This window comes from Prionailurus bengalensis, chromosome A1 (genome assembly GCF_016509475.1).
Source record: "Prionailurus bengalensis isolate Pbe53 chromosome A1, Fcat_Pben_1.1_paternal_pri, whole genome shotgun sequence".
Classification (NCBI taxonomy): Eukaryota; Metazoa; Chordata; class Mammalia; order Carnivora; family Felidae; genus Prionailurus; species Prionailurus bengalensis.
The window spans coordinates 47603571-47630268 of record NC_057343.1 but is presented as its reverse complement, the minus strand read 5'-3'; the positions used below and the strand labels follow the sequence as shown (position 1 = coordinate 47630268).

Sequence of the window (26698 nt, the reverse complement as noted above, 5' to 3'; positions counted from 1 at the left end):
ATGATTTTTTTTTTTTTTTTAAGTTTATTTAGAAAGAGAACCCATGTGTATGTGTGCACGGTTGGGGCAGAGAGAGAGATTCCCAAGAAGGCTTTACTCTGTCAGCAGAGCCCAATATGGAGCCCGAATCCATGACCCTGAGATCATGACCTGAGCCAAAACCAAGAGTGGGAAGCCCAACCGACTGAGCCACCCAGGTGCCCCAATAATGTGTGATACTAAGATGCTATTTGGACCTTTCTAGTGTTTACGTTTTCAAAAGTAGTAACTGGAACAGCTATCACTGGAACCAAGAATTTCTGCACAGAAATTAACAAATCAAGAACAAAAAAGTCTGGAAGCCTTCATCTTTCTATTTTTTCAATTAAGTTTGCTTTTTATCTAAGATCTATTTCTTTCACAAAGGTTATAAGTGTAAATTCGTTTTATGTAAAACAGTACCCTCACAATTTTACATGATCTCACAACTACTGCCAAATTCAGTGCTGTTGGTAGGGTGTACCAACTAATAAGCAGTTCACTGGCCGTGTAGGATAGGGGCAAAGTCCTTACTCTCAAATTTATTGTTAAACACATCAATCAAGGTAAGTACAAAAATATTTATTAATAAAAAATACACTTGTACTTCAATGACTTGAAAGTTCCAGGAGTTTTTCTGTTGTTCCCACGTCACTAAATGAAGCCCTTGATTTTTCACATTAAGGGGGAAAGAAGAAAAGCTAAACCTGTTAGTTAAAGCAACTTTTTCCCAATCACGATCACATTATTGATCCTGTGCGTAAAAAATATGTGAGGAGCCATTCACTGATGGTCTTTGGTTCTGAGAAGTTATTCTATGGACTGCTGCCTTGGGAGGATTTGCTGTTCTCATTCAACACCTCTGTGTTATGCGGTCTTCCTGTGGGGGGAAAAAAACAGAAAATACCTTATTTGCTGCTTGGATAGGACCATTCAAGCGTGCAACTATTATGTGAATATTTTTTAAAACTGGAATGAGGATTTCCTTATGAATACTAAAGGTACAAGTGAAGATAGGATTTTTCTAGAAGTCCATATTCTGCAACCAAAAGAGTAGTTTTCCTATATCCTAATGCTTGCTTACTTTTAAATGGGCAACTACAATCCCACCTCATGACAAAATGGACGAAAGAGAAATTAAGGTGGCCTCCACATTAAATCTTCATATTCACTGGAGAGTTGTGTTCAGTGTATTGTGTTCATTAATAAATTGGCATATAAAAATCAAAGATTCTCCCAATTAGTGCCTAAAATTAATGTTTATTCAAATATGCATATATATATATATATATATATATATATATATATATATAGTATAACCATCCTATCTAGAAAGTTCAGTAAATGTCCTAATCAAAAGTATATCTCTGTACAAATACTTAGTAGGTAAGGTATGTGTTATTTCTGGTCTCCAAAGGCTCTTGGATTTTTAAGAAAAAAGCACTTAACCTGTGTAGTCTCAGTTTGAAACGTTAAAGGCAAAAACCTATCTTTCCCTTTAGTTTTAAGGAAACGCGTTCAGGTGCCAATTCCAAAATAGGACTAGTTCTCCCTCTCCAACCTCTTAATCTCGCCCATAGCCAGAGTTATTTAGGAAAATGAAGTGTTTTGATTTAAAAAGCACGTTCTGTGGTTAAATGAACTGAAAATAGGATGAGGCTTAAACATGATAATTTAAAAAATTTTAAGCAAAATGGGGTGGAAAAATATTGAAAATGGTCATTTATTTTTGTTTATATTTTTAAGTAATCTCTACACCTAATGTAGTGCTTGAACTCCCAACCCCACGATGAAGAGTCACATGCTCCACCAGCTGAGCCAGCCAGGCGCCCCTGAAAAAAATCATTTAGTAAATACTTATAACCTACAACCATATCACGCTTTCTCTATTTTTTCCATACCTTTGTATTAAGAACTTGAGATTTATTCTCAACTTCCAAGGTTTGTGCATCACTATCTGCTCCAACCGTATCCATAATATTGCTTCCACAATTCTGTGTGTTATAGCCACTATCCATCTGATAGGGAAGAGAAGGAAAAATACCAAGGATAACACTGCAAACTAATTCACTTATCCACAAAATCTGAGAAACTTCTTTTATGTTTAAATAAGTAAAATTAAAAATATATAAAATATATTTCTAAAATTATGTACATTGGGGTGCCTGGGTGGCTCAGTCGGTTAAGTGGTTGACTTTGGCTCAGGTCATGATCTCACAGTTTGTGAGTTCGAGTCCCGCATCAGGCTCTGTGCTGACAGCTCAGAACCTGGAGCCTGCTTCGGAGTCTATGTCCCCCCCCACCCCCGCCCCTCCCCAGCTTGTGCTCTCTCTCAAAAATAAACATTAATAAAATTATGTATATTTATTTAAAGTATATAGTTAATAATTATATAAATATAAGTGAATCATTATATACTACCACTCACAACTGAATAAAACAATGTATTATTTATTCCTGATCATACTGAATGCAATTGAAAAGTAATATGCAAACATAAAATGTAGTTCTACATAGAACTGGTTGTTCTCCAAAGGAGTCATTGTACTATACCATTCCTTTTACTAAAATATATCTTGTAATTTCGTTTAGAATCCGTGAACAAGCCAGTATAAACTTGCTTTCCTGTTACCTTGTCATCACACTCAGTAGATAAAAGTAAGGATTACAATCAACTTCAAATTCCAATTTATTTACCAGGCTTGTCTTTGAATGGCTTGACTGTATCTCTAAGATTTACTAACAGGCATGCTATCTTTAAACGTATTCAAAATAATTTATTTTTTAAAAGGTCATTTACATTATACTCACACCCACTGCTGACACACAAATCTTACTTCATAATAATACCACGTATACAGTGGCTCTAGGTGTTAGTTCAACTTTTCATTTTAATTAACTGTAGCATTCTAGGATGTACTGTTGGCAGCCCCAAATTAAACAAGGGATTCTGGCAAACTGCAGTTTGGGTACATGTATAATAAATATTTACTGAGTGCCTAGAAAAGTGCCAGGGCCTGTAAGGCACTCTGTATAATGCCATTCTTACTGTGTCCGTGCGACAACCCTATTAACTTCACACATGAGGAAGTGAAGGGTCAGAAAGGGGACTTTCACAGTATCAGAATGCAGTGATGAAGAGCTGAGGCTCCAAGCCCTGTGCACTACACACACGTACGGCATCTACCTGCGCAGTGCTGAGCACCAAACACAAAACCCCACGAGGGGAGGGATTCACCCTGCACTTAAACTCTTTCTTGCAAATTAGGTTCAGAAGGAAGGAAAAGATTGTGTATTTTTGTCCCCATCACCAACATCAGAATATCCTAAGTAATATCCTATGTGCATTCATAATCTTAAGAAAAATGTTTCCAGTTTTCAGAGATGGATGCCTATGTGTTGACCACTGGAAGTAACATTGTATTTGAGTAAAATCCTTGTAACACTTAAAACTAAAACAAAAACAACCAACCTTCCATTACATTCTAGGGGAAACACCTGGTTGTGTTGCCATTCAACAGCTATTTGATCAAAAATATAATTACCAGATTGCTTCCAGAGGAGCTGACAATTACTCATTTTTTATTTTATTTTTGAGAGGGAGAGGGTGGGGGAGAGCGGTAGAGGGAGAAAAGAGAGACCATCTTAGGCAGGTTCCACAATTAGCACAGAGTCCAAAGCGGGGCTCGACCCCACCACCCTGGCTGGGATCATGACCTGAGCCAAAGTCAAGAGTGAGATGCTCAAATGACTGAGCCACCCAGGCCCCCCTGCCAATTACACTTTTATCACTAGCGCCAAACAACTGGCTTAGGGAACTCAATAGTAATACATCAAGGGAAAAGTGAATACAGTAGGGAGTAAGACAGGCACAGGAGTTTGTCCCACTCCACAGGAAGAGAATAATCAACGGGCGGCCCCATGAGATGCTGGCTGACCGCACTGGCTCTCATCGAGACCACTACTAATGATGCGTACCACAGGCTAACTAGACAGTACACATCATCTCGTAACTTCCCACAGGCACCAGGGGCATCAGAAACATTTTATAGTTGTTCTTAGCTGTAGAAGAGGTGCTTTTTTAGCTTAAAAAGTCACGCTCTACTCACTGTCAAGTGAACCTTGTCTTAAGATCCCACAGCCTGTAAATGACCAAACTCTAATTCAAACTGAGTTCTGAATGCTATGTAGATCTGCTTCCAGTTGGACTACGCTGCCTTTAAATGGTGTTTCTACTGCCATCACCCTACACAGTTACTATATTTTTCCCCCACATGAATCAGATGTGGTCTTTCAAAAACCTTCCAGGTTCAGGTTGGCAGCTGGCAAGAGTTGTGGCTTGTAGTCCATTCCCTGAAATCAGGCCCCCGCACTTTCACCCTTCCCTCACCATCCTCCTCTTCCTCGTCCTCTGTCCCTCTTGCTCGCTACTTGTCACAGAAGACTTTGTCTCCCATTAGTTAAGGCAATGCACTGAAAGTACACTCATGTGAACTCTACTCACAATGACCAAACTATTAGCCTACAATCCTTCTATTCTTGCTGTTGTCAATAAGAGGGAACAAGGTCACAGAAGCTCTCACTTCCTGAAACTGAGAAAACTGAGCTAGTAAATCAGCTGAAATCTGCCATTTTGCTTTCCCAAGCCCAAGGCCCTTAAAGCCATGCTAGCCCCAGCTACAAATATGTGCACCCACGTCCACCCCAGCCCCCCGCCCCCTACGAAAGTGGAAGGGTCACTTGTGCTAATCCCCCACCAGAGCTCTACAGTCTATCCCATCTTGCACGCCTTGGTTCCTTCATATATAAAATTCATCACTTTTTTACAGATTATATTTATCACATCTGCTGGAAGGTATCATGAGGATTAGATTCTAACTGTGAGATACTCGCCCTGGTCTCTCATACTTCAAAAGGATACATAATTGATACCTATTATTAATAATTATCGTGCCCAATTTCTGGTTTTCTTTGTTCTTTTTACTCTTCTCCCTCTCCAATTAAATATGCTAGTTCCCCCATCTAAAGTGAAAAACAAAGTTAAAAAAGAAACTACAAAACGATCTTGGACATTAATGTTCTTCTCTAGCTATGGCAACCCTCCCCTTCACAACTAATGTTCTTCAAAGAGTTATCTACACATAGTGTATCATTCCTTCACCTCCTTTACCTTCCTTCCATTCACTTTTCACCTCCCCACCTTGAGGCTGCTCACTCACCAAATTACTTGTTATTAATTCAACAGATACTTTTCAACCTCTATATCCCTTGCTCTTACTTTCGTAGTACTAACCTTTCTTTCCTTAAGATGTTCCATGACACTGTGCTTTCCTCGTGTCCCCCTCTTCCCCCCACCGCCGCCTGGTCCTTCTCAGTCTCCTTTGGGGGCTCTGCTTCCTTCACCAAACCTTTTCCTCAGGGGTCAAAATGCTGGATCAGTGTTCTGACTTTATACAGTCCTTCTGGTTGAACTTACCTCTATATCCATTCTGTTTTGATTCCAAAATATTTAACGAGTAGCTATTACATAAGCTCTGGGATAAACACAAACATACATGATTGCGTGATAGATGGTCTGACTGGCAAGAATGCAAAGCGTACAGGGAATTATGAAAGCATATAATGAGATCTGGCTTGGCTACAGTGATCAGGGAGGACTCCTTTGAGGATCTAACCATTAAGTTGTGAACTAAAAGACTAATAGAAGTTAAGTAAGTAAAGTGGGAGGGACAGAAATTCTACACAGTGTGTGGAAAGGCTCTTTTGACAAGAGGGAACGTGGCTATTTAAAACTCTGGAAAGCTAATGTGACTGAAACAAAGGGAAGGAAAATAAAATGAAGCCGATGAGTAAGGCAAAGGCCAGACCATGCGATGCTTGCCAGTCATGCTACAGATATTTAGATACCAAAAGCAAAAAACAACTCCCTGGCCCCCCAAAAACCTTAGAAATGAAAGGTGCAGAAACAAAAACATAATAGAATTACTATATAAAGATGAAGAAACTCCCCCAAAATTAGAAAAGGAGATAAAAAATAGAGTGAAAAGATTTTAAAAACTGGAGAATTAAAAGGAAATTCCAGAAAGGAAAGCGAGACAGGAGAAATCTAGGGTAAAAAGTTCCAAGTGAAGGGCACGAGTTTACAGGTCATAAAGACCTGCTGAGTGCCAGTACCACAGATGAAAAGGTACCCACTCCAAAGAAGCACTGACATCTCCGCACACCGTAGACAAAGAAAAGATCCATTTATGTCCAGGGCTGGGTAAAAAGAGACCATTTACAAAAGATTAAGTATTAAAATGGTTTCAGGGGCACGTGGGTGGCTCAGTCGGGTAAACATCTGGCTTTGGCCCCGGTCATGATCTCATGGGTGGTGGGTTCGAGCCCCATGGAGGGCTCTGCGCTGAGAGCTCAGAGCCTGGAGACTGATTCGAATTCTGTGACTCCCTCTCTGCCCCTCCCCCGCTAATGTTCCATCTCTGTCAAAAATAAATGAACATTAAAAATATTTTTAAAAATGGCTTCAGATATGTCAACAGCAATCATGAAAGAAAATCAATGAAACAATGCCTTCAAAGTCTGAAGGATAATTATTTCCAAACTCTCATGTGAGAGAATGAAGAATACACGATCAGGCATGCAGTATCTAAAAAATGTACTTCTCCTCACAAAGATACCAGAAAATTTGTTCCAGTAAAGTGTGAGGTAAACCAGGAAACAGAAGGATGGAATGTAGAAAACAGGAGACAGAACACAGGAAAGGGGAAGAGAATTCCCAGTCTGATGAAGGGAGATTCTAGAATGACAGCTGTGCACCACCACACGCGGAGGCCAACCCGTCCACCCAGCAAGTCAAGAGACCCTGGGGAAATGTGGCTGTCTTCAAATGTTTAGAAGCTACCTTTGCGGTAGGAAGACAAGAACACCTGAAAACATTTTTAAACTACAAAATGCTCTGCAAAAGGTTAAGATTATGATATGGCCCAAAGGGTAAAACTGAAACTGACTGGTAGATAAGATATCACAGACAGAAGCATATTTTATCTCAATGTGGGGAAGAGATTGTAATGATAAGAGAAGCCCGAAAATGGACCAGAATACCCCTGGCAGGTACTCAAGCAGACAGTGGATGATAATTTAGTAGTGATATAGGCTTCCAATGGGTAGTTGAATTAGATGATCAAAGTGTATGGCAGTGAAAGCATTTTATGATCCTTCTATAAATGCTCTGGAAAAACAAAAAAAGGTAGTGAGGAAAAGAGAGAGAGAAAAAGAAGTTAACAATACCTTGAAGGCTAAGTTTGACTCTAAGTGCTTTTTCATATAGGAACCAAATTTAGAAGCTAAAATATATAAAAGTGATTCTAGTGTATTTTTCCTGAGCAATGATCCTAGAAGTCAGGAGAGACCATTATAGACATAAAAATCTGAGCAGATGATTATATTTAATTTGGGGTCATTTAGGATCCCCCTGTGAGTTTTAAACTTTAGCATTCCAAACCTGACAGCACTAGGGCATTATAGGGTGGTAGGAGAATTAAATGAATGACTACAGATAAGGTGGTTGGGAGAGCGCCTGACACACGGAAGCACTGTGTCCGTGTTAGCTATTACTAGGAGTCCGTCCAAATATGGATTAAATAACATGAACTCTAAAGCCATATTGCCAGGATTCAAATCTTGCACCACCACTTATTAGCGATATAGGTAAATTACTTAACCTCTCTGACCCTCAGTTTCCTCCTCTGTAAAATGGGGACAACAGTCCACCTATTTCACAGGGCTGTTGTGAAGATTCAATAAATTAACATACGTAGAGTACTCAGAATAACGCCTGGCATACACTAAGAGCTACATAACTGTTAAATGTTGTTACTATGAAATGGCAGGTGAGAACTGCCTTTTTGACTATTTTAAAGTTCTCAGCTCAAAGACTATGGCAATTGGGGTGCCTGGTGGTTCAGATGGTTGAGCATCGGACTCAATTTTGGCTCAGGTCATGATCCCAGCTTTGTGGGATCGAGCCCTGTGTTGGGCTGCATGCTGAGTATAGAGTCTGCTTAAGGTTCCCTCTCTCTCTCCTCAGCCCCTCCCTCCCCCCACCCCCCTGCTCGCACTCTTTTTCTCAAAAAAACAAACCAAAAAAACTATGGCAATTAATGGAACAAATGTCTTTCTGAAAGTAAATGCTGGCAGGGCGCCTGGGTGGCTCAGTTGGTTAAACGTCTGACTCTTGATTTCCGCTCAGGTCATGAGATCACGGTTTGTGGATTCAAGCCTCCAATCAGGCTCTGCACTCACCGTGTGTAGCCTGCTTGGGATTCTCTCTCCTGTTCTCTCTTTGTGCTCTCTCTCTCTCTCAAAATAAATAAACTTAAAAAAAAAAGTAAGTGCTGGCTATGAAGTTTACTTGTCAAATGAATCATGCTTTCCTGTTGTCAGATACTGCAAACTGGAAATGTGTGATTAAGTGAAAAATGTTGGTAATAAATCATTTTTAAAAAGTACAAAAAGCATATACATAAAAGTCCTTTAACTTGTTTTTTTTCTTCCCAAACCATATAAAGGAAAAATAGAACTACTGAAATTTTACAAGACAAGTACCTTACCGGGAATTGAATTTCCTTGACGCTAGCTTCACACGAGGGGGAGATGAATCCTGAGAGGTTGCCTGACCCTAGCACTCAGTAGAAACAGAGCAGCTTGATTTCTTTTCTGCTGTCATCCTTTCTTACTCCGAATAAGTATCAGTTAACGTGAATACTAAATACGCACCATCAGTCCAAATTAAAAAAAAACAACTAACCCTCTTAGTATCACCATGTATGGATATATTTTTTAAATGTTACATAATGCTACAGTCGTCACATTTAAAAAAAATTTTTTTTATGTTTATTTTCTGAGAGAGAGAGAGAGAGAGAGAGAGACTGAGTGCGAGTGGGGGAGGGGCAGAGAGAGAGAGAGAGAGACACAGAATCTGAAACAGGCTCCAGGCTCCAAACTGTCAGCACAGAGCCTGATGCAGGGCCCGAACCCATGGACTGCGAGCTCATGACCTGAGCCAAGGTGGGACGCTTCACCAACTGAGCCACCCAGGGGCTCCTGCTACAGTCCTCACATTTAACCCATTTTCTTTCTTAGTACAATCTTTGAGAAAAACAGAGTACAGGAGAAAGTAAAGGACTCCAGAATATTAAATTATCTTACCTGAATGTTACTGCTTTCACAAGGAAGGACGCTGCTTTCTGCAAGAGGTGACATGCATATGTGAGAGTTTTCAATACTGAAGGCAATCCCACTCACAAAATCAGTCATGGGCAAACTCCCATTATCAACTGGCTCCTTAATCCAAGTGTTCTCATCTGCTATCTCTACAGGATCAACCATGTCCACAGTGTTGTTCTCCTTCTCACTTTCAACATCCTGCAACAGTGCTAATTCTTTCTCAGAAGCACTGGACTGATTCTGTGTGATAGACATGGCGGTCACTACTACACGTGTGCCACGTGGAGAAGTGTCACTGTCCAACTGCCGTAGGTGTGCAGCGGTGTCCATGGCTGGTGATGAGGCATCCGTGGGAGGAAGATTCACTTGGTCTTCATTTTCACCGTGAGCCTCAAGAGGAAAGGGTATCCTAATCAGTGAGGTCCGATACTGAGTACTACCCGTACACATTTCGAGTCTCATAGGAGACCAATTCTTAATTGGTGAGCAACCATCTATATAAGGACTTCTGATGCATGGATTAGTAATTCCGTTAGAATTTGTTGTTCCAGACGAATTATCAGGAGAATGAAACGTAAACTTCCTTTGTTCTAAAAGATTGGAAAGGAAAAATTACATCACAAAAACATACAAATGGAAAAGACATTACTGAATGGTAATTATCGTGTTTTAATGCCAGAAAAATTGAATTTCTGTAACACTGTACTATTTACTTAAGTGAAATTTAGGTGTTAAAAACAACAGTGCAAATGAATGTGTCTCTTTAAGTAGGGTAAGACTCTTCAAAAAGAATTCCTCTGGTACTTCCTTTCAATTATCAAAATAATTTACTTCCTGAGAATTATTTCTTCATAAACATATTGCTACTATAATATATTGTATATTATATTAACATTGTATATTACTCATTTACATATTCATATACAATATTATTATAGTAACAATACTATTCATATACAAAGAAAATACTGGATAAATCAGCTGACAGCTACAAGTTAATAGCTGTACCTGGTAAATGAAGTATGTAAAAACCTTGTGAAATACTACAAGCAGTTTGTTAAAAGGCAAGCAAAGAACTGTAGAATAGTATTTGCAATAACAAAGAATTTAATGGAGCGCCTGGGTGGCTCAGTCGGTCGAGTGTCTGACTTCGGCTCAGGTCATGATCTCAAGGCTTGTGAGTTCAAGCCCTGCATCGAGCTCGCGGTCAGCGCAAAGCCTCCTTCAGATCTTCTGCCTACCCCACCCCCAGCCCTGCCTCTGCTCTGGCCCTTCCCCACTTGCACCTGCCTCTCTCTCTCAAAAATAAATAAATATTTAAAACAAAACAAAATGAGTCAAAGACCTTAACAATGATAATCAAAATGATAAAAATGCTTTACAATGTAATACTTCTTAGAACTTCATTGGCTTAATGAAAACAAAAATTAAAAAAAATAAATAGGCAAGGGGTGCCAGGGTGACTTGGCTGAGTGTCCAACTATGGCTCAGGTCATGATCTCACAGTTCGTGGGTTCGAGCCCCATGTTGGGCTCTGTGCTGACAGCTCAGAGCCTGGCGCCTGCTTCGGATTCTGTGTCTCCCTTACTTTTGCCCCTTCCCTGCTCGCTCTCTTTCTCTCTCTCTCTCTCTCAAAAATAAACAAACATTCAAAAAAAAATAGGCAAGATCCCATAACCAATCCTCCCAATGGTAAATAAACATACGAAGTGTTCAGCCACACAAACAATAAAAAATATTGAAGTTAAAGCAATAAGAAAGCATTTATTCAACAAAAACAGTAAAATACTAAGAATCCCTCCCCCCCAAATAAATGGCCAATAAATATTCAGAAAGAGTTCAATATCATCATAATTAAAGATACAAAAATCAGTAAGAGGCATTTTTGTAATATACCAAACTAAGAAACCTCACAAAGAATGGTAATACCAGTGTTTCTAGATGGGAGAAACTGACTTTCTTACATACTGTTGATAAAAATTTCGACTGATACAAACTTTTATGTAGAAAATTTGATAAAATTCATCCAGAGCCTTAAAAACATTCACCCCTTTTGATCAAATAATTCTACTTCTGAGAATTTAACCTAAAAATATAAATATGTACAGTACAATGTAAATACAAAAATAATCAGGTTTTTGATAAAGAAAAATTAGAAACATTTTAAAAGTTATCAATGGCTGAAAACAAATGATGCATCCATGATATGGGATATTATATAGTGATTCAAAATCTTTGTTTCAATAATAAATAATAAAAATAAAAATAAAAATAAATGATTTCAATGACCTATGAAAATATTCATGATACCATACTTTGCTAAAAAAGCAGAATACAGAACTGTGGTCTGTGTATGTCTATCTCCACACAAAAGTACATGTGTAAGTACTTGTATAAAAGTACACATACATACATAAAGTATGTACAAAAGTATGTACAAAAGTACACATACATACATAAAAGTAGTTTTTAGGTTTCCAATTTTATTTATTATGAATAGCTTTTGATTGTGAATTTTTTCAAAAGAAGCTATAATTTTTTTCAGAGATACTGACATAGTGTAAAGAGAAATATATAAATCTCCACACACTATACCTTAAAACCTTACTCAAATGTATCTTTACAAAATATGAATATCTGATTACCAAAGCCTGACCCTACAGGTCAGAAGGCATACAGAAACCAACTGAACTCTAAAATTGCCATCTTTCTTTGATTCCCTTTATAAGAATGCTTGACATAATACTGCTAATCAGATTACCTGTGTTTAATAGTAGCACAGAACTTTGCTGAGAATCCAGTTTTTGAAGGCAAATTGTTCCTTTTATAAAAAAGCCAGTTTCTAAATTTCAGAAGGTGAGTGGAGCTCACCTAGTTAGAGCTCTATAGTTCGAACAAGCTAAAAAAGAACCTCTTTAATAACAAATAATAGTAACATGAAATTTCAAATAGGTATTTTATTCTGAGACATACCCGAGAGCGGAGTCTTTCCTATTTGAAGTGCAATTGGCGAGAAAGTGGGTGAAGAAATAGGTGAAGGGCTGGTTATACTTCCCAAACTGTATTTTTTTGTGCTCCCCTGAATAGGGCTGGAAGAAAACTGCCCCTGTGATAAAAATAAATAAATAAAATCACATGGTTCTCTTTCTTAATTTGTTATATACACCATATGTTATTTATCTTTATCTTCAAAACACATTTATAAAGTAGCTCATATAAAGTTTGGTCATCCACCAAAAGGCAAGGCATCTTATAGCAAGGACAATTAAGAAGACTGTTACAAAAATTTTGAAATAGAGTCGGTTAATCAAAATAAAATATAAATGCAGTGTTTAAACAAACCATTCTATTTCATCCTAGCAGCTGTTTATGAACAACTTTAAATTACTCCATTAATGGCAATCCAGTTGTGGGATACTGAGAATCTTACATAGTTCAGTAAACAACTTACACTGAAATTTCTAGAGACTCGTGACAAATCTGGTCATCCCATATACCTCTAGATCAGAAACAGAATCTGACCAAAAACACTCCTAACGACAAAATGTGAACTAGCCTAATCCTCATGAAATATAAAATCCAACAACCATTCCTGGAATGTAAAATGAGCATTGAGGTCCATCTCATAGCAAACTAACCACCACTTTTAGTGCACTTCTTACCGAACTTGGGGTCTGCACAGGGCTCCTACACCGTACAGGAGATAAATCTATCGAATAAAAAACCTCAAGTGAGGCTTGAGCACCACTGCGAGGACTTCTGGGAGAAGCTGGAGGTAAGGAGTCAGAAATACTTCCATTGCCATCTAAAAATAGCTTTCTTCTGAGGGATGAAGAACTGAGGTTTCCAGGAGACTGATCTGAAAATTCATCAGCTCTAAAATAGTCACCTATATTTAATGTTAACAGAATAAAAGGCAAAGCTAGTCATTTTGAAGAGCAATTATGCTTCAGTTATATGATTTTTTTTTAAGAAACCAGCATGTACTGTATGTTTGAATTTTGTTCAAAAAAGAGGGCAAGGTTTAATTGCATATGTGACGTTGGAAATCTGAAATTATTCTTTTTTGAGTACTTCATGATTAGTATAGGTAATACCAATAAGATGTGCCCATGAATAGTTTATGTCTACAGTAAAATTCATTATCACAAAAAGGCTAATTAAGGCCATGCTAAAAGGAGAAAGTTCAGGATGGTTTCCCCACTTCTTTAGAGACATTGCCACCTATTTCCATTTACGAAAAGCCATCAAAATAAAACCTTCTATTTAAGTTATTAAAGGTTTAAACAAATACAATACTTACCTAATACATTTTCTAAATTAAAATCCACAGGAAGAGACAGCAATGTCTGACAAGCAGCTGGAAGCAAGCAGATAAATAAATACAAACATAGATAAATCAGTGCAAGCATATTACATGCAATTTAGCATGTGCTTCCCAATCAACCATCTCCCCATGCTGTTTCAGCCAAACTGAATGATTTCATTTATGTATTCTATTAACTAACATGCCAACTTTCCTTAAGCAGTTTCCCCCACTTTCCAGCACTGATATAAATCTGATAACGCCAAGAGTTAATTCCTGGTTGTACTGTTGGTGCTGGAATCAAAAAGGAAGCCAGCCTAAGGCGCCTGAGTGGCTCAGTCGATTCAATGTCTGGCTCCTGATTTCATCTCAGGTCATGATCTCACAATTCATAAGATCAAGACCTGCACTGACAGTGCAGAGCCTGCCTGGGATTCTCTTTCCCTCTCTCTCTGCCCTTCCCATGCTTGCAAGCACCCTTCTCACTCTCTCTCTCTCTCTCAAAATAAATAAACTTAAAAAAAAAGGCCAGCCAGCCTATACACCTGACTCTTCAATAACATGGATTTCAACTGCATGGGTTCACTTAAATGTGCACATTTTTCAATAAATACAGTACAGTACTATAAATGTATTTTCTCTTCCTTAGGATCTTAACATTTTCTTCTAACTTACTTTATTGTAAGACTACACTACATAATACATATAACATACAAAATATGTGTTAATCAACTATGTTATTAATAAGGCATCCAGTCAACAGTAGGCTATTAGAAGTTAAATTTGGGGGGGAGTCAAAAGTTATATATGGGTTTTTGACTACATGGGGCACTGGTACCCCAAGCCCCCAAGTTGTTCAAGGGTCACCTGTATTTGGGGGTAGATTTCCTAATATCCGCACACATTTTTTTTTTTAAATGCTGTCCCAAACCAGAAAACAACTCACATGCTTTGAACAAGAAAACAACACACTGAGGCACCTGGGTGGCTCCGTTGGTTAAGCATCCGACTTCGGCTCAGGTCATGATCTCTCAATTCGTAAGTTCGAGCCCCGTGTTGGGCTCTGTGCTGACAGCTCGGAGCCTGGAGCCTGCTTTGGATTCTGTGTCTCCCTCTCTCTCTGCCCCTCCCCCCCTCATGCTCTGTCTCTCAAAAATAAATAAAAATGTTAAAACACACACACACACACACACACACACACTACTGCTATTTCTAAAACTGGCAGGATATATCTATTCTGATTATTTTTTAAAATGAGCTTTCCTATAGTTCATTCATAATTAAATAATTTCAATTCCAGAGTAAAATGTTATCACACAAACTGAATTTAAAATCAAATGTACTTTAATGTGGAACATTCTTCATTTTAGATTATATTTATACTTACCATTGCTTTTCTCAGCATGGATGGTAAGCTTTCTTCCAACTGGAGATTCACTAGTTATGTTAATACCTGTAAAACATTTTAAGTGTCAAATCTTATATTTTATATTCTTCATTTACTTTAGGATTACTTTTTTCAGTGTAAAAAAAATGAACAGAGTGAAAACTTTTACTTTACAACATTTAAAAAATAAATGTCTGCATATATAATAATTTGGCATGTTTGTTAGTTTTTTAACTTTGAGGGAGCACAAAGATAAAACTTAAAGGATTGCCACAGCAAATAAGGAGGCACCAAGTAACAATTTTTAAGGAAAGTGCGGTTACTCTCCATTATGTTAACCTTAAAAGATTGAGGATGCACGTTAGCATACCTCAAGGTCCTCAAGTCCTCTGTTGCTTAATGTTTTTGCAATATGGGTTAGATAAACTGTCTGAATTAAAATGCCAGATCATTTTGACAAAACCTAAAATTTAATAAAAGCATGCTGGTTTTTTTTTTCATAACAGGAGTCAAAAGTAAGTGAAAATAATTTTTTTAACTGAAAATTAATGACTACTAAGTTTTGTAACTTGAAAATAATCAGATAAAAAAACAAACACACAATGAAAAAAATAACTAATATAAACAAAATAAAAGGGAGGAAAAGGCACGGAGAAGAAAAAAAAACTCCAGAAAGCTTAAAACAACATTACAAAATATAGTAACTTAACAAACCTAAATAAATAAATGGGTGAATGAGTAAGTGGGTGGACGGGCAAGTGAATTAAAGCCTCCTATTAAATGCTACCAGAATAAATAAAAAAGAAAATTCTACATTCAAATGCTTTCTTTGCTATAAGCAGTGTGACCTTCTATAACAAATAATCAAGGCACTATGCTGCCGAAAACTCTTATGTCCTTCAGTCTGCAGTCCAAACACCTTAGCACCGTAGGAAGCCCTTCCAAACCTTGTCTCTGTCTCTAGCACAGTCGTCCTCCAACTAAACACTAGTTATTTGAACATCTTAAAAAAACAGGTGGCTGGGGTGCCTGGGTGGCTCAGTCAATTAAGTGTCCGACTTCAGCTCAGGTTCTTGAGTTTGAGCCCCACTTTGGGCTCTGTGCTGACAGTTCAGAGCCTGAAGACTGCTTCCAGATTCTGTGTCTCCCTTGCTCTCTGCCCCTCCCTCTCCCTCTCAAAAATAAACATTAAAAAAAAATTTTAAAGATAAATAAACAAACAGCTTCTCTCTCACATTTAGGTATTTCTCATACTATTCTGACTTTCCTCCCTCATTTGCTGAGTCTGGCTAATTAAGTCTCAGCTTAAATTATCTTCCAACAGCATTCCTCCTCTGACCTTCTTAGATTAGAAAGACACCTACTGCAGCACTATTACGCTTTTCAAATCTTTTGCAAGTGTTTCTTTGTTTTCCCCTAGAAGGACTTTTTTTTTTTTCAATATATGAAATTTATTGTCAAACTGGTTTCCATACAACACCCAGTGCTCATCCCAAAAGGTGGCGTCGTCATTACCCATCACCCACCCTCTCCTCCCTCCCACCCCCCATCAACCCTCAGTCTGTTCTGTTTTTAAGAGTCTCTTATGTTTTGGCTCCCTCCCACTCTAACCTCTTTTTTTTTTTTTTCCTTCCCCTCCCCCATGGGTTTCTGTTAAGTTTCTCAGGATCCACATAAGAGTGAAAACATATGGTATCTGTCTTTCTCTGTATGGCTTATTTCACTTAGCATCACACTCTCCAGTTCCATCCACATTGCTACAAAGGGCCATATTTCATTCTTTCTCATTGCCACGTAGTACTCCATTGTGTATATAAGCCACAATTTCTTTATCCATTCAACAGTTGATGGACATTTAGGCTCTTTCCATAATTTGGCTACTGTTGAGAGTGTTGCTATAAACATTGGAGTACAAGTGCCCCTATGCATCAGTACTCCTGTATCCCTTGGGTAAATTCCTAGCAGTGCTACTGCTGGGTCATAGGGTAGGTCTATTTTTAATTTTTTGAGGAACCTCCACACTGTTTTCCAGAGTGGCTGTACCAGTTTGCACTCCCAGCAACAGTGCAAAAGGGTTCCCGTTTCTCCGCATCCTCTCCAGCATCTATAGTCTCCTGATGTGTTCATTTTGGCCACTCTGACTGGCGTGAGGTGATATCTGAGTGTGGTTTTGGTTTGTATTTCCCTGATGAGGAGCGACATTGAGCATCTTTTCATGTGCCTGTTGGCCATCTGGATGTCTTCTTTAAAGAAGTGTCTATTCATGTTTTCTGCCCATTTCTTCACTAGGTTATTTGTTTTTCGGGTGTGGAGTTTGGTGAGCTCTTTATAGATTTTGGATACTAGCCCTTTGTCCAATATGTCATTCGCAAATGTCTTTAGAAGGACTTTTTAAATAAGCTTAAGAACACAATAAAAGGAGAAAAAAAAATTGATGGTTTTGATTACATCAGAATAAGAATTTCTATGCAACCAAAGACATGAAGAACAAAAATGGTGTATATATGGTGGAATGAGAGATGGTATTTCAAATGTTTAGAACCAATATAACTATGTTATACAAGGTGTCTTAGACATTAACAAGAGAAAAAAGACAGCAAATCCACTAAAAATATGACCAATAAATTATTAATAGGTATTTTACAAGAAAGAAAATTTCAAAGATCATTAGTATATGAAGAAATGAAAATTTCAACAATCACTTAGAATGTCAAACAACCCATAGGAAAGGCAAGCATGTGAAAGATGGATAATGCCAAATGTTGGCAGAGCTGCGGGGACACAGGAATCCTAGGCACTGTTACTGGTTGTGTAGACTGTGCAGTCATTCTGGAGAGCAGGGGGGCACTGCCTAGTCAAAACAGGGAAACACATATCTCTATACCCTAGAGATTCTCAGCCTATGTGTACAATCTAAAGAAAATCTCACTGAAGACCATAAATAAAAACACATGATTATATTCATTGAAGTGCCTTGCTGCATAAGTATTAGTAATAGTAAAAGTTAACAGTATAAGCCAATGTGAATAAACAAAACCATTCTTGCCTCTGAACACAGTATAGAGACCACAAAGGAAGGCTGATTCATCTGTTCAAAAACCCAAAATAAAAGTAGTGTCTATGAAAATGTCACCTTGGATAGAAATTTTAGGGCTGGGAGGGACATTAACAGACAACTATGTCGTTCAATTCCTTTGTTTCACAAGTAAAGAGCTGAGGTCTAAAGAGATTGAATAATTTGATCCAGATCAGCCCTACAGATTTAAAGTAGCAGGAGGTCTCCCAGCCCAGGTCTCCATCTACTACTGCACGCGACCTTCGGGTTATAATGGCTGAGAATACAGAATCCAACTGAGAACGCCTAGTTTTGAATCCAGGTTCTACCACTTCTGTCATCTCTGTAATCCTGAACAAGTGCTTTCACCTTTCTAAAACGAGGTTTTCTCATCTATCAAATGAGGCCAATAATAGTACCTACCGCAGGTGAGCTGCTGTAAGGAATTACTGAGAGTACTTAGCACTGTAGGGCACAAGCCATTTTACCTATTATTGTTGCGTTTTTGCTAAAGAAAGAAACAGTCTCTCTTATACTGAGAGCATAATTAATGCATGCTACATAAAAGAGTGGGCAACTTCACTGAAAATGAGCCTATATGTATAATACTCTAACATTGCTCACAACTCAAAGGACATTGAGAGCAAATACAACCATTTCCTGGGGCTGGAAAAATATTTGAAAGATTCCTGGCTTGTCCTTCAATTTCCTTACCAATATTGCAGATAATCAGCTATATTCTTTTGCCCTAGAGGTCAAGTGTCCATACCTCCTCTACCTTTATAAGAAATCAGTAAATTAGCAAAAAGCAAAGCAATTTAAGAATCTCGTTTTAGAAATTAACCTTGAAAATTGGGCAGAAATCATTAACAACTCAGTTCTTTATTCAATACCAACTATTTCTGCATCAATGAATCCTCTACAACCACCATAACTGATATTCACAATGGTCATGAAGAAAAAGTTAAATCAGAATAAAATGGCCCCAAATAAGAACTCAGTACATTTTAATCATGTTTTAAACTGTAACCTTTAAACAGTTTTTTTTAATTAAGTTTATTTATTTGAGAAAGAGAGAAAGACTGAGCGTGTGCAAGCATGAGCAGGGGAGGGGCAGGGAAAGAGGGCTCTGTGCATTTGACAACTCTATACAACTCTGTTGTGCTGTGTTCAGAAGCATAGCTACCATCTGTCACCATACAATACCAATACAGTATTCCTGACTGTATTCTCTATGCTGTGCCTTTTATTCTCATGACTTGCTCATTCCTTACTTGGAAGCTTGATCCTTAAAAGGTTAAATCTTCTGGTATCCAGAAATCTAATGTGTATCAAGCCCCTTACCAAAGCAGACAAGTGGACACTTCACTATATATTGCTTTATATTCACTGAGTTTTATGATTCTATGATTTTTATCTATTCATATGATTTTTAGTACAACTCACATTTACTGGAATGATACTCTGAAAGCTGTTTCCCTTCATGATCAGTCCAAGGAGAGGGTACAATGACATCTTTTGTGAAAAACTAGAAAAATTAAAGTCATACAATTAGGCGTGAATTCCTCCCAAAATATAAAAAGTATCTGTTATTTTCAAATAATCAAATAATCACCAAACATGTTACACAGACTTTATAGTTACATTTAAAAATTTTAATACTTAAAAGCACAAATGACCAAAGGTGAAATAGAAGAAATTTACAGTATATATAGAAAGAGAAATGTTAATATTTCAACCACTTAAATATTTCAACTACTCAATATTAATCGAAGGGCAGAAAATATTTTTAATTCCTCCCAACTTGGGTGGGGGAAGGTGGGGATGACAAAAGGGAGGATGAAGAGGAAAGAAATAAATGTAGATAGATGTATACAGGCAAGCTAGTATGAATGGTGTGCTGGAACTGGCTTACACTGGCTCTCAAAATCTAGTAAGTTTTCAGGAAATTTGTGCATCAGTTGTTAAAGCTAATGTTGAAAACTTGTAAAGTTACAATTAAACAAATTATATCAAAAATAAAGGTAATATATGCCCCAACTCATTACCTGTTAATTATTTTACACTTATGAGGACCCATGCTCTTGAGATTATGTCTTTTGCATCAGTATGGTGTAACGCCCACATATACTGGTGCACCACTGCCCTTGTTTTATCATTCAGTGATGTCACGTCTCAAACCCGGCCATGGTTGGAGTATTTACACTACAGACAGCAGGAGTCTCTAAAACTCATACTCTTACCACAACCAAAGGGCCAGTTGTTAAACATTAACTGGTACGCCACTGGCCAGTATACTCAAATGGAGATAAAGCATTTGGATACGTATCTTTCCTTTTTTCATCCCAGATATAAAATAAAGCCTACTACAAGATTTTCCCCTTCCATCTCTGTTTTAGAGGGAATTCAAAACATTTTCTTTCCTGTATTATTTTTTTTTTTTACAGATGTAATTTTTTTAAAGTAATCTCTACACCCAACGTGGGACTCACCCCCAAAACATTTTCTTTATATTTTGCCATACATACGATAAAGAACTAATTTCCTTGACACGAGGAAAGATATGAAAGAAGAGGGGAAGGTGGCAGAGATTATGATATGTACAATTCCCAGAAAAAAAAAAAAATAAAGGACCCATAGACTAATGAAGCAATGTATTTAGTTGACTCAAAAGGAAAGACATACAAATCCAAATTAACAAGATGAAATTTTTAAAGTGTTAAGAATAACACAAATTAAGGGTTTGAAAATAATCAGTATTGCAGATAATGAGAAAACAGAAAGTACCATAATGCAGCCTGGAGTAAAAACTGTTTACCACCTTTTGGGAGGGCAGTATAGCAAAATTTGTCAAAACTGAAATTACAAACAAAGCCTCTGACTTAGCAAGTATGTTTCAATTACACAAAGATGTGTACAAGTGGGTTCACTGAACCATTATTTGTGATAGAACACCAAACACAACCTAAACATCTATCAATAGGGGCTGACTTAGGACACGACACATTCATACAAAGGAATACTACACTATTATTAAAATCAAATGTGCTAATAGTAATAAAAATAAAAAATAGTAATAAAAAAACTAACATTATTAAGCCAAAAAAGCAAGATGTAAAACAATACGAGAATGCAAAACTGTTAAAGGCCATTGGCTATTATATATATAAAATTAATCTGAAAGTATAAATATCACAGAGTTACTTTCAGGAAGTAAGATGGGAAACAAGAAGCTCTTCGTTTTCATTTTATAATTTTTCTTTGAAGTCTAAATTTGTTTTGTTTTTACTACCTACATGTATTTATTCTTTCAAATACTTATACATTTAAAAACATTGAATTTGTTTCTGATATATTTGTTTCAGATACACTGACCCTAATCTTCAGTCTGACTTCATTTTCTTGTATTTTCTACTGAATTTCCCTTTAAAGTTGAGGATTCAAAAGGGAAAGCATACTTCCTAAAATGTTGGGAAATGGGAACCAGTCTGAGAATATCTAACTGTGGTGGAATCAAGTGATTCGATCAGAAGGCAAATTCTGAAGTTTCTGGATAAAGAAGTAAATAATGTTTGAGAGCAGTACAGTATGTGAAATGGTTTTTGAAGAAATAGTCTGTATCTGAAACACAAAGGGAAAACATCGACACTAGAAAAGTAAGTGCAGAAGGGGGAAAACATCACTGGATCTCAAAACACTCCACAGCCGAAGTCTTTGGGGTGCAGAAGGGCCAAATACAGCTAATGAATAGAGGGAAGCAGAGGGGGCTAGCAAGGGAAAAAGGAAAAATAAATGTTGCCATGACATAAAGGGAAATAACTAGATTGCTAATCCTTATTTACGCTCTAAGAGAAATTCATCAAACAAAGGAGCAAGTGAAAAACTTAGTTTATTATTTTTATTAAAAAAAAACCCACAGACCCTACATTTGGAATATACTTTTTTCTGTTTTTCAGTAAGGTATTTTATTTCATGAAATATATTGTATGTCTTAAAAATTCAAATTAACAGATAAAACCATTACCAATGCCAATCTAGATTTTCAGGTCTGAAAATATTCAACTTCCTCTACATAAACTCCAACTTGAAACCAAAGCTTGTGCTCATCAGTATTCTGAAGGCACAAGGAAGACAAACTGTGCTAGGCCTGGAGAATGAAAAGACAAACGAAGTACAATATTGGCCAAAAAAATCCCTTAGTCTAGGGGAGAGAAGTATTAAACCAATCATTACAATACTGTAAGCGCTCTAGGAGAGGCAGGGGAATGGATGAACAACATCGTCTTATGGGTGCACAGAAGGGAGCTTGACAAAGCTGGGGACAGGCCAGGCTGGTGGGAATCTGGAATGGCAAATGATTGAAGGAAGTCATCCTAAAAGAGGGGACATGCATGCAGAATTGACGCTTAACTGGCTTAATGATCAGTAACAGTTTTAAGTTACCTCTTCAATGGCTTTTTGTCTTTTGTCTTCCACATCTTTATCTATTCTATACAGAGATAAAGGAGAAAAATAACCATGCCATTACTTCAGCTGATTGAACATTTGAAATAATAAGCTTTCAAAGAAATACTTTCCTTCTGTTGAAAACTGGCAAATGTTAAGCTCATCTTAAAGAAAAACTGGTATCTTATCACATTAGTAAATGACAGTATTTAGATACTTGGCACTGGCTGTTAGGCTTACCTCCCTCTTTTCCATTCAGTGTGAATGGAAGAGTATTTTCTTTAAAAAGGCTTACAGTGATATAATTTTTAAATTACTAGTTACGACATAAAGTAATCTGAATAAACCTCGTCCTTTAACCATCACAAATTAAGAAGTATTTCATTCTACAGAAATCTAAAAATTGTCCAAATTCTTTTTCTTCAATTACTGCAAGTTTATCATAGCTATAATTTTAGAATGAACTCTTACTCTGAAATAGAAGAAACGATTATCCTTACAGTTCTGAATAAAGAGGCAAAAATTTTACTTATGAAATAAAATATTGACAATGTAAAATTCTGTCCAAATGAATTTTTTTCACTTTGATACAATATGCAATACAGCAACACAAATTTATCAGCTACGTAACATGTCAGGTCTCAAGTACCGGGCACAGACTTGCTAAGAACAGAGCAGTTAGCCTTGTAGGACTTCTTACATCTGTTCCAGGAGAGAACATTTGCTTTCTGTCAATAAATTAGTAAAACACTTCTTTTTACAACAATTTATTTTCTCTCAAAAATTTTCATGTATATTTTTTTTTGTGGCTTAACAAAAATTATATAAGAATGTATGTTTCAGAAACTAAAATCAAATGAATTTTTCAAGTAAGAGAATTATGAGAAATTAGATTACAATGATAATCCACACATCTCAGCTTGAACAACAGCCATCTGGGGGGCAAATAAATCAGTTTTCTTTACCTTATCAGGAACACAACCAGGTCAAAATGACAGTGCATAATAATAACAGCATGTAGTATTTAGTATTTAGAGTATTTAGCTCTGATTTAGTATTACCTCATTCAGAAACATTTTGCTGCTTCATCAGAGGGACTTTAAGAACCTGAAATAGTCAAGGGACTGCTAGAAGCAGTGAATATCGGTTTAGGCAAATATTGTAGAACCTGATCACGGGAGGTTCTAAGAAGTCATACAGGACAGAGTATCCTGACCATTACATCACAGAACACTGGCATGATGCATATAGGTTACTGATATGCCTTCAATGAGTCCTGAGTCAGGGAGGGCCTTTTCGGGATTATTAACCTCCCATATGGCCAGACTTATTTGTTTGCACTCGTCTGTCTTACAGTTATCATTTTTTATGTGTAGCGGTATCAAAAGGGTGGGAAGCACTGAAATTGGGAACTCATATTACACAGGAAGAGACACTGGAAGCCACTGTTTCTAAGAATGAATCAATACATTTTGTTGAGAAGGTACTCATTATCCTTGTAGAAGCAATAACCATACATTGAATTACAATAGTAATTAAAATTAGGGTCTTTACCACTCTTTTCCCCTCTTTTGTATTACAAATCTATATACTGAAATACACCAAGATTCTTTCCATAAACCTACCTAAACAATACATCATTTATTAATAAATATAGACATGTTGTGTCACACCTTTGGTTAATTGTATTGTTGACTCTCTAGATGGGAATAATAGCCTATCCTACTTCAGTATTGCTCAACGTGCCAAATAAAGACTTCATAACTGATAGATAATAGCTATCCATGGTTGAGTATACCAAGAGGCAAATAATAAAGCATATACTTTGCGTCAAACAAAAAAAATCAGCCTAATTTGTAACTCATTTGCTTTTAGATATTCTTTTTTTTCACCTTCTCTTCAAAACTTCTACATTTAATTAAAAATTCTTTAATGCTGTCCCCATTCTTTTCCCTTTCTACTACACTTTGGATGGACATGAATTATGAGTGAATGGTTATCAAGTTACTGAGCCGAGAGAGAAAGGGGCAGAAACATCCAGACGAGTATTTGCAAAAACATCTTATCAGGTATGCATTTTTGTGTGACTGAATTCTGAAGTTAAGAGGCAAACAATTGTCCATTATTGTGGATTGACAACACATGTACCTTGGGACTGAAAAATAAAAGCTGGTCTTACCAGTACTCAATTGTTTCAAAAATTAAAATAAAAAAAAAATCAAACTATAAAACTGACATTAACAAGAATCCCCCAAAACTACTGACAAAGGCTATTACTTATAATTAGAGTTTACAGTAAATCACAATCAAAAAGCTAGGTCTGTTGCACCAAAGAAGTGCACATTCTCACTACACCGGACATCATCACGCAGCAGAAAACACAAGTCTGGGGCACACTATGCTTAGAAACAAGTTAAGGCTGCTCTGATTACGAGGTTGACTTCAACACGATGTAATTCAGATCCCTAAGGGTCCTATATCAAAGCTGGATAATGTCTAGAAAAGCTCTCTGTTGCTAACGGATACCCTTTCATTCAATGTGTCTTAACTTGGTAAAGGGATTTTAAGCTTCCCCAAACACAGATGGCAATGAAAGACTATTTTGCTTTACCCTACCACCAAAAAAATAAACAATACAAAAATTAATGGGAGAAGCCACAACCATGTAGAATGATACAAATTTCAAAATGTTCTTCCTTCTACCAAGTGCTGGAAAGCACAGTTGTCCCGTAAGTAGCAGAGGAAGATTATCTCTTAAAAAAAAAAAAAAAAGGTTCCTACTCAGGTTTACAACTGTTAGCAAGAGACTCTTTCTGGATATAGTTCTTTGAATTTACTCTTCATTTAGATACAATAAATGTCTATCAAAAATTTTCTTCCCTGATATCTTTACATATAAATATATTCAATCACTGGAATTTCTGATGTCCCTTTGAAAGTATGTTATTACACTTAGACACAAGAAAAGAAAACTTACCGAGAATGACTTAAGTATAAAGCTTGACGATGAATGTCTTCTGGGTCTATTTCTACCGGATTTATTACAGCTAGTTGATCAATAGACCATCTAAATTTCCCTGGAGTCTTAACAAAAGAAAGTGAACCTATAAGTAAAAGCAAACTAAAATAGTTCATCACAATGCTAACAACTGTCAGCTTCAAAAATAATGTGAATGGTTATAATACAAAAGTACTTTAAAGCTCATATTTTAAAATTTGGCTTTACCAGTAAATTAAATGGCAAATGATAATCAAATCATAAAACCAACTGACTGGACCATATCTATTTTAAAATACCCAAATCTTCCATTTGGGTGATTTTTGAAATTACATAATAATGGAAAAAAGTCACAGTAGAATAATGAAGTATAGAAATTTCACAATTAATACTCATCAGTGATGCACCATGCCCAAGTAAAAATCTTTTTTAAGAGTTATCATACGTCTTTACTTTTACTTACAAATGAAGTGAAACTAAACCAAGTACTAACTACAGAAGTGCCTACAAAGGTTCATAAAATAGTTGATCCTTAAAATAATTATGAATGGTAATCACTGCTGCTTTTCTGTAGTCAACTATCCAACTGAACCAAAAACTTATCCAAAACCTAATCTGTAATTCAGAATGCATTTTTGACAAAAGTCAGGCTTAAAAGGTCAACATGCCACACATTCTGGCTTTGAGGATTAAGTTGCAGCCAATCCATTATCTATTCTATATTAACATATAGCTAACATTTAATAAGGTTCAATAAAAAATCACGAGGTCAGATTCATGACTCAATATAAACTACATAACTGTAAAACTTTCCTCCACTTGGTCTTTGTTTAAGCTGGTATGAAAGTGTAGTATAAACAGCCACACACTTGGCAGTTTTTCTAGGTAATTTACTAGGTTAAGACATTATACTTCAAAAGAACTCCAGTGTTCTTGCTCTTGTTAGGTGGCAAATAACAGCAAACATAACCTAGAGGGATGAAGTCTTCCCTAACCTCCAAGAGCATTTTCCCTTCCATATCACCCTTGTGTTTAACCACTAATCGTGGCACATATATTGTTTTGAAGTCCCTAGATTAGTTATATCTATTCCTTTAGAGTAGAGGTTGGCTTCTACAATCTGCAAGCTAAAAATGGTTGGAAAAACTAAAAGGATATTATCATTTCATGACATGTGAAAATTATATGAAATTTAAATGTCCATAAAGAGAGCTTTATTGAAACACAGCAAGGTCTCATTGTTTACATATTGCCTATGATTGC

The 26698-nt window shown here is 36.8% G+C and overlaps 1 protein-coding gene across 2 annotated transcripts in view; it reads right to left on the bottom strand.

Annotated features, from left to right (window-relative positions):
- Nucleotides 1-579: 579 nt before the first annotated feature.
- Nucleotides 580-26698, bottom strand: part of BORA (BORA aurora kinase A activator) — a 28550-nt gene continuing 2431 nt past the window's right edge. The window contains exons 3-12 of one of the 2 annotated variants that reach the window (XM_043580414.1): nt 25415-25521; nt 22435-22480; nt 19438-19519; nt 14937-15002; nt 13547-13603; nt 12906-13132; nt 12217-12349; nt 9226-9833; nt 1920-2036; nt 580-898 (exon numbers count right to left, since the gene is read on the bottom strand). In XM_043580414.1, the coding sequence (XP_043436349.1) occupies nt 872-898; nt 1920-2036; nt 9226-9833; nt 12217-12349; nt 12906-13132; nt 13547-13603; nt 14937-15002; nt 19438-19519; nt 22435-22480; nt 25415-25521 (1470 nt within the window). In that variant the 3' untranslated portion in view covers nt 580-871. The remainder of the gene's footprint in view (nt 899-1919; nt 2037-9225; nt 9834-12216; nt 12350-12905; nt 13133-13546; nt 13604-14936; nt 15003-19437; nt 19520-22434; nt 22481-25414; nt 25522-26698) is intronic. The other variant, XM_043580422.1, reaches the window with a different exon arrangement.